We start from the raw sequence: 9,153 nt of genomic DNA on the forward strand, positions 1-9,153 counted from the left end.
TATCTATCTATCTATCTATCTATCTATCTATCTATCTATCTATCTATATCTTTGTCAAATCTATGAGAATATAATTCATTCCACAGTTGGTACATGGTCAAAGGATATGAACAGGCAGTTTTCCAATGAAGAAATCAAAATAATTTATAGCCATATGAAAAAATTCTCTTACTCATTGTTAATCAGAAAAATGAAAATTTAAACAACCTTATTATATCATTTTACACCTTTCAGATTGGCTAAAATAATTGAAGAGGGAAGCAACAAATGTTGGAGGCAATATGGAAAAATTAGGACGCTAATTCATGTTGGTGGAACTGTGAACTGATCCAACCATTTTGGAGAGCAGTTTGGAAATATGTCTAAAGAGTTATTAAACTGCCTATACCCTTTGACCCAGCAATGCTACTACTAGGTCTGTTTTCCAAGATGATTAGTAAAAAAGGAAAAGAACCTTTCTGTTCTAAAGTATTTATAGCCGCTATCTTTGTGGTGGCAAAGGACTGGAAATAGTGGGGATGCCCATCAACTGGGGAATGGATGAACAAGTTTCATAAATGATGAGCTTGATCATAAAAGAAAAATGGACAGATTTGCACAAAATAATGAAGAACATAATGAGCAGAGCCGAGAGAACTTTGTTTACAGTTATAGCAAGAGTGTTTTATGAACACCTTTGAGTTGTTATCAGTAACTAAATTAACTACAAAGTACTTACGAAGGAAGATAATATCTGCATCCAGAGAAAGAACTAATAAATGTATAGAATATGTATATAACATGTATAGCATGTATAGAATAGTTTTACATAGATACATATAATATTTGTGTCTAATGGTAGCCATCTCTAGGGTATGGAGGAGGGAAGGAAAAAAGGAAAATTACATGATAACTATATTGTATATTTAAAAAGAATAGCAAATTGTACATAATAGATTTACAGTTTCATGTACAATCATCTTTTCCCCTATTCTAATATGTTATGGAAATGCATGTTTTATTTCTTAAATTCAGCATAAAATAAAATTTTTAAAATTAAAAAAAATGTCACAATAAAAAAAAATCCCAACAACTAAAGCTGGGGAGAGGATCTCTTTTTTCCTACTTCCTAGACACACACTTTTATTATGTCTATATACCCAGCAAAACCAGTAGGATTTGGGTCTACCTTACATTGGGATTCTCAACAATTCAAACAAAATTAATCAATGGCTGGCATTAGGCTGTAGCTGTACAACAGTGTGAGAGGAAAGTTGAGTATATTGCTTTTGTGTTAGTACTAAAAGTTCATATATGTGAATGTGCTAGAATCACTTCCTAACTCTAGGCACTTTCTCTGGTTCTCCCCCATTCCTGGCACTCTCTGCCTCCTCATCTGTGTCTCTGGCCTTCCCATGCTTCCTTCAAGGCTCTGCTTAAGCCCCATCTCTACAACAGGCAGAGTACACTCTTGTTTGTCCTTCATTCTTGAAGAGGACCGTGACCTCAGGGAGGTGATACTATGACATGTGACTGAACTGGATTTGAGTGAGGGAGGTGTGCAAAGTCATCAACCTTACTTTCTCCTCCAGAGCCCAGATGGTAGACACTAAATGCTTGATGAATATATCCCTCTTTAATCTCCCCCTCCAAGCCCTAGTAGAAATATGGAAAAAGAAAGAGCAAATAAGTGGCTGAGCCAAAGCAACCACTTCATTGACTGTGTCTAGCAGAATATGTGCTGTCCCTTACGTCTGCAAAGAGGGGAAGGAGATGCATTTTTGTCAGCTCCTCCCTGGGGCCAACCTTAGCTATTATAGTTAGACAGCATTATGTTAAATGATGGTGGGAGCAGCTAGGTGGCAGACTGGGTAGAGTGCAGGACTTGGAATCAGAGAAGTCTCATCTCCCTGAGTTAAAATCTGGGTCTCAAGACACTTACTAGCTGTGTGACCCTGGACAAGTCATTTAACCCTGTTTGCCTCAGTTTCTTCATTTTTAAAATGAGCTGGAGAAGAAAATAGCAAATGACTCCAGCTCTTTACCAAGAAAACCCAGATGGGGTCATGAAGTGTTGGACACAACTTAAATGATCGAACAACAACAAAATGCTGGTGATTCTCAATGGCAAAACAAACAGCCCCTAAACTCAAGAAGGATGCATTCTGCTGAAGGATTGTTAGTTTTAAGTCACCAGTCTATAAAGGTTCCAATAGCTTTGGGGAATTCCCATCATACAGTACTATCTCAAGTTCTTTCTCAAGCATCTGAGGCAGGAATCCTAAGTACATATACAAATTACAGTGTATCCTATGGTCTAACAGCTTTGCAGGTGGTGGGTCAATGGTAACAGAGATTGGTACACTTATTGGTATGGGAGCTCCCAGGTTAGAAACCCTCTCTATTAATGTAGATTGGCATCTGCCCTACCACTTAGAGACTAAGAACTGCCTAGAGCACTGAGACATTAAGTCAATTGCCCGGGTTGACCTAAGCAATATGGGTCAGAGGTGAAACCAGAAGGGTCTGACTCAAGGCTCATCCTCTCTCCGCTGTTCCACTTGGCTTCTTAGTCCTAACAGGAGGGGGAAATTGTTCCATCCAGAAATGCTTACAGACTGGGAATACGGGAAAGTTTTCCGAAGAGCAGCTGGAGATGACTGACTGGGTGTCAGGGGAGAGTCATCAGAGACAAGAGGGGCAACATAGGAGAAGGTGGAAAGCTGTGTGAGGAAGGACCAAGACAAGGTCATTTGACCAGAGTAAATGAATGGGCAACTGGAAAAGCGGAGCACAAGAAAGAAAAAGGCATAAGTTAAGGCAGATTGTGAAAGAATCACAAAGCAGGGAGGGAGAGAAACTGGTAGCCATGGGAGAAATCTGAGGAGGGCAGCAGCATCCCCAGAACAAAGTCTAAGGAAGGTCTTATGATGGGTTTTTTTTTTGACCAACTAGTGTAGAAAACAGACAAAAATACGACAGGGCTAGTATAGCAAAAGCAGGAGACACACAGGGTCCACACCAAAGACTTCATCTTGAAGATTTCAGGGAGGGACAGATTTTTATTGTGGAGGAAGAAGCAAAAAGCACTAGTGTTGTGTTGCTTGAATGTAGGTAGAGAAAGAAGGCAGTCAGATGAGCTGTGCTTAGATTTGCAGGCTTCTGTTCCCGTGGTATGTCTTCTCCTCCCATCTCACGTCTCAGCCCATAATTACCTTGCTTTATGCTAAGCACCTTCATTCTGGTTCTGAAATCAAAGGACCTGGGTTCCAATCCCACTTTTTTTTAATAAAGCAATTGGGATTAAGTAACTTGTCCAAGGTTACATGGCCAGTTATTTTGTGTGGGTGTTAAGTATCTGAGGCCAGAACCAATCCTGGGTCCTCTCGATGTGGGGGCCAGTGTTCTTACTCACTGCACCACCTAGCCGCCCTGCCAATCCCACTTTTCATGCTTACTACCTGTGTGACCTAAAGCAACTTATGATCCTTGTCTGTAAAATTAGGGTATTATAATTGATGCCCTCATAGTTCCTTTCAGTTCTAACCCAGATGCTAGAAAGTCACTTTACCTCCTTGGAGCTCAGCTTTCTCTTTTGTAAAAGGCAGGGTTTGGACTAGGTGGCCTCCAAATTCCTGATACTCTGATTCTATTAATGCATCTGAGTAAGTTCTAGAAAATGTACTGTAACCCCTCCAGATACTACTGGCTCCATATTGTTTTCCTTATCCAACTCTGAGTCCCTCCATTTTGGATTCTATTGCTTTCCAAGTCAGACATTTCTCTGCCTACTCTCCTGGATCTGGGATCTTGAGGATTCCTGGTTTGAATTGTTGGACTATTTACTAAATGAAACAATACAATTCACTCCAATAAACATTTATTACAGTAAGCCCCTGCCATGCACCAAGTTGGGGCAACTAAGTGGCATAGTTGATAGTGGATAGCCTGATGGGCTTGAAGTCAGGAAGATTCATCTTCTTGAATTCAAATCTGACCTTAGACACTTACTAGCTTTGCCAAGAAAACTCTAAGTAGAGTCACAAAGAGTCAGACAAAACCAAAACGACTGAACAATAGTATACCAAGCACTGGGCTAGGTGCTGCAGAATGGGTCACTATATTTGAACCACACCTGATTCCAACTTCAAGGATGTTGCTAATTCTTTGTTGGATGTTCATGGGGAGCTGACTCACTGTCCTTTGATGAGGCGGTAGGTGCCAGGATTTGGCAGCTTGTTTTGATTCTTTATCACTACTTTGCTATTCTATTCAATCACACTTTTCACACTGAACTCATGAATCATCTGGCTTTATCCTAGGTGACTTTCATTTGGAAGCTATGGATTTGAATGAATGCTGACCCAGAGAAGACCTTAAACTGAGTATACCTTTAATGGGGTCACAGAAAGTGTGTGTCTAGGACAATATTGAAAGCAGAATGCAAAGCAGTAAAAAGCCATGGTATGGAATGAGCTCAACGGTGGTCAAACATGGCAGACTCTGTTCTGAGGGCTTGTGATGCTAGATGATTGACAGTAGATGGCAGCACTTGGGAGTAAGGTTGTGCTGCTGCTAATAGATGCCCAGTCATTTCCTTAGGGAGATGACAAAGCAGCTCTCTATGGTCGTCAAGATCTCACCTGGACTGGGAAGACCAATCAGCCCACATTTGAAATGTACACAGAAACTCACTACCCTCATGGTTCTGCCAATGAGCGCCCTCTAGTGGGGCTGCTAGGCTTGAGGGAATGTCCCTAAAGCAGTTCTTGCTAACCAGCGCCCTCTAGTGGGGCTGCCAGGCTTGAGGGAATGTTAATGTGAAAAATGAATAAACTAGCTTCAGCCCCACCCCCATCCTCCACTGCCATTTTGTTGATATGTCATGATCTAGCAGTTTAATCTTTTACAGAGATGAAAATCAAGGGCACCTTTAGCCAACTTGTTCCTAGTGGAGCAGGAAGGATAGAATGCCTAGAAATGAGCAAAAAGTGGGAAAAACTGGCATCTTGAGCCAAATTAACTTGATTAATGTTGTGGGAAGAAATGTGGAAATGTAATTGCTGTCAAGACATTACCTGGGAAAAGGAGAGCATGTGGACCATGGCTTCCCTAGTTGGTGATTTAGAGTATTCATGGCAGCCAGTAGGAGAACTTGGAGAGCTTGGACTGCTGGCTGCCAATATCCCTTTTAAAGGACTCTTAACTGCAGCATAAGTGAGAGCTGTTATCTTGGGGAAATATGCACATTTACTCATTCTGGGCATCATGGTTTGCTTTCAGCTTCTGTCCTTTGCCTACTTGGCACGTCTGTCAAGTGTGGGCAAACACTGTTGAGCTAAGCGGATGCTAGGAGGTTTGAGCAATCCTGCTTTTGAAGTACAATGATGGGAGGATCCAGGCTTGACTAAAAAGCTAACATTAATAATGGAAGCTCAATAACTACTTCATTTTTCTTTTATTTAAATAAATGTGTTTTTTCCAATGTCCTTAAAATAGTCACTGCTATTTTTCAATAACTTCTTCCCCATCCTTCCATTTTCTTATACCAAGTAGAAAGACTGGGATCTAGGAGACCCAATGTCTGGGTTTAAATCCTGTATCTTCCTACCTGTTCCCGAGTGACTTTCTTATCTCTTTGGGTCTCACTTTCCTCATTTGGAAAATGAAGTGATTGGACTGAGAAACACCATTCAACAGTAGAAAGAGCAATGGATTTTAAGATTGATGACTTGAAATCCTTGCTCAGTCACTTATCTGTGGGATGTTGATAAGTCACTTCTCTCTGGGCCTCAATTTCCTCTCCTATCAAAATGGGAGCAATGGACCAGATGACCTTTCATGATTTTTTCCAACTTTAAATTCGGTGATTCCATAACCAGATGACTTTTTGAGGTCATTTTGGTCTCTAAATCTATGAAGTACAGTTCAGGAAAGCAAAACTAATATGTATCTGACAATGCATGTCTCATTCAGCAGCTGTAGTCCACCACCTCCCTGCCAAGAGGACTGCTGACTTCTACATTTGTCTTCAGAAGTCCTGACGTCTCTGCACCAATCAGCATTCCTTTGTTTTAAAATATTGTTTCTCTTTACATTGTTGTTAGTCATTCTCTTTAGAAAATGCTTTTGAAATACATTTTGTTCATATGGGAATATGAGGAAGAAGGATGATGAATAAATTTGGCTAATTTTGTTGTTGATATTTATCCTTTTTGAGGAAGACCAATGACATCACAAGATGATGTGTGAATTGGATTTAAGTGAGGCAGTTATACAAAGTTGTTAGCCTCACTCCTTCTTCTTGAGCTAGTTTTATATCCATGTAAATGAAATATAGGTACTAAGGATAAAAGAACTAAACAAGATTGGAGGGGTGGGTATATGGAAGAAAAGATGAAAGGCAATCCCAGCTGCTAGTGACCTCCTGCCCCAAACTACCTTGTATTCATTTTGTATTTTTTTAAAAATACACATAGAAATGAACTTCTTGTCTTACTACATAAGGCATTACATAAAGTAATGAACGAGATAGGAAAATAAGGCAGGGCAGATACACTGCAAGATTCTTGAAGGAATTTCACTTGTGCTCAAAAATGAATGTTTCACAGTTTTCACCAAAGTGATCAGCATACAGTAGGAGCTAAATGAAGGTCTATTGATTGATTGAACAGAAAAGCAGAAGAAAAAGTGAAGGAGAGATTTCTTGTCCCTAAGCATTGTGTGTAGCTGCCACTTTGGGTGATGGGAAGGTTATTGTATTTCCCATACACTTCTTAAACTCAACACATCCAAAACTGAACTCATTATCTTTCCTCCCAAATTCTCCCCTCTTTCTAACTTCCCTATTCCTGTCATTGGTCCCACCATTCTCCAGGTCACTCAGGCTTAGAACCTAGGTGTCACCCTTAACTCTTTACTCTTTCACCCCCTATTGTCAAGTCCTATTGTTCTTACCTTTATAAAAGTGTTTGTATATACACCTATCTCTCCTTTGAGACTGTCATCACCCTGGTACAAGCGCTCAGCACCTCATGACTGGACAATTGCAGCAGCTGACTGCCTGCCTGCCTCATCTCTCCACACTCCAGTGAATCTAATGATATAGTCTAACGGCATTAGAATCTTTTTATCAAGCGAATTTGTTCTGTTAAGTTTAGATGCAGTCAAAGGGCCACACTTGAGGACCTAGAGGGCCACATGTGGCCTCGAGGCCACAAGTTTCCCACTCTTGGAACCGTGTCATTACCCACTCCCTCAATTCAATGAAGTCCAGTATCTCCCTCTTAATTCCAGGATCAAAATCCTCCAAGTCCTTTATAACCTGCCCCTTTCTAGTCTTCTTATATCTTACCTCCCTCCATAAACTCTTTGCTCAATGATGCTGGCCTACTTTCTGTTCCTGGAACACAATACTTCATCACCCAATTCCATGCATTTTCACTGCTGTCCCCCAGGTCTGGAACTTTCTCCCTCATCACCTCCACCTCTCCCTACATCACCTCCTGATTTCCTTGACTTCCTTTAAGTCTCAGTATTTCCTAGGCCTCCTTAATCTTAATGCCTTTACCATTAAGATTACCCATAATTTTTCCTATAGAAATTTTGTTTGTACATCCTAATTTGAAGACCATGAGCTCCTTGAGAGCAGGACTTTTCTCCCCTTTCTTCATATCTCTAGCTCTTAGTAAGGTGCCTGGCACACAGCAGGTGTTTAATAAGTGCTAATTGTCTATTGCCTTAAAAAATATGACTGGGGGTAGCGAGGTAGCACAATGGATAGAGCACCAGTCCTGAAGTCAGGAGGACCTGAGTTCAAATCCAGCCTCAGACACTTAACATTTACTAGCTGTATGACCTTGGGCAAGTCAATTAACCCCAATTGCCCTGCCTTTCCCCCCTCTAAAAAATGTAAGTAAATAAAATTTTAAAAAATAAATAAATATGATTTTTGTTCCTACCTTTTGATCTCCATTCAATATTTAAACCTCAGCCCCAATGCCCTTTTGTTTAACCGATTTCCTTAGGCTAAGCAGGCTGGTCTTCAAAGGACAAAAAGGCTGAATTTCTGTGCTTTCTCCCTCTCTCCATTTAACAGAAATCGCTCTTTGCCAAGAAGGCTAAGGAAATTCGAAATATGTTCTGTAATCCCCATAGTCCTGTTCTCCAAGAGTGAACAGAAGGCTGTCTGGCAATCACAGTCAAGCACCAAGACATCAGTCACTGACTACCTTGTTAATTCTTTCTACAAAATCAGACTGAAACAGCCCAGTAGGGCCAAGATCTAAAACTCCTCTCTGTCCTTTTCCCTTATCTCCTGCAGATGTCTCAGCAGAACAGAATGAAGTTTCATTCCCCAAGGTTCCTAACTTTGATCTATGTCGTTCACCTCCCTTATATTTTATTTTTCTCATGATTTGGCTACATGACAGAAAAGATTAGCAACCCCATCCAAGAAACAGTGTTACTTACTGAAGATGAGCTAATTATTTTAATTTGCTCCAAAGCTTCTGACAGGCTTTCTTCAATCTCTGAGTCATTCAAGGAGAAGAGGTCCCCAGCACGGGAAAGGTCCTTTTGTCCCAAAACCAGTCTGAACAGATGATGCATGGTGGTGCCCAGTGGGTATCAACTCCACTTCAGGATACACACAGCCAGGTGTTTCCTTTTGAGAGGGTTATTAGACATAGCAAAGGAGGCATGTGGTTTTCTTAGAAGGTAGTTTTTTCTCTGGACTTGGAGATTTCTTCTGATACACTCTGAAAGGGGGAAACACATGATTTATTATGAAAATTAGCAAAATAGCAGGAGATTTGGAGAAAAACTCAAAGTCTCACCAGAGAAAAGATGGTTTAAAAATTTTTTTTACAAAGATCTGAGAATTTCAGAATTAAAAGGGATCTCAGAGGCTGTTGAACCCAACTCATTCCTGAACAAACATATCCATTTCAATTTCCCTGACCAGTGGTTTAGCATCTATTCAAAGACCTAAAGTGAAGTGGAGCCCATGTAAACTCCTTGAGGTTAGGGACTGTCTTATATGCTCGTATTTGTATTCCTAGTTGCTTAGCAGAGTGTTTGATATAGCAAGTGTTTAATAATTGAGTCTATCTATCTATCTATCTATCTATCTATCTATCTATCTATCTATCTATCTATCTATCTATCTATCTA

General features: G+C 40.4%; 1 protein-coding gene across 1 annotated transcript in view; it reads right to left on the minus strand.

Annotated features, from left to right (window-relative positions):
• The window catches only part of VEPH1 (ventricular zone expressed PH domain containing 1), a 196,176-nt gene extending 187,359 nt beyond the window's left edge, over positions 1-8,817 (minus strand). Inside the window, exon 1 of the mRNA XM_069083457.1 lies at positions 8,452-8,817. Coding sequence (XP_068939558.1) covers positions 8,452-8,589 — 138 coding nt within the window. The 5' untranslated portion in view covers positions 8,590-8,817. The remainder of the gene's footprint in view (positions 1-8,451) is intronic.
• Between the last annotated feature and the right edge of the window lie 336 nt (positions 8,818-9,153).

The sequence above is a fragment of the Petaurus breviceps genome, unplaced genomic scaffold (genome assembly GCF_028583685.1).
Source record: "Petaurus breviceps papuanus isolate PSGF00001 unplaced genomic scaffold, PetGlider_PUasm1.0 173, whole genome shotgun sequence".
Classification (NCBI taxonomy): Eukaryota; Metazoa; Chordata; class Mammalia; order Diprotodontia; family Petauridae; genus Petaurus; species Petaurus breviceps.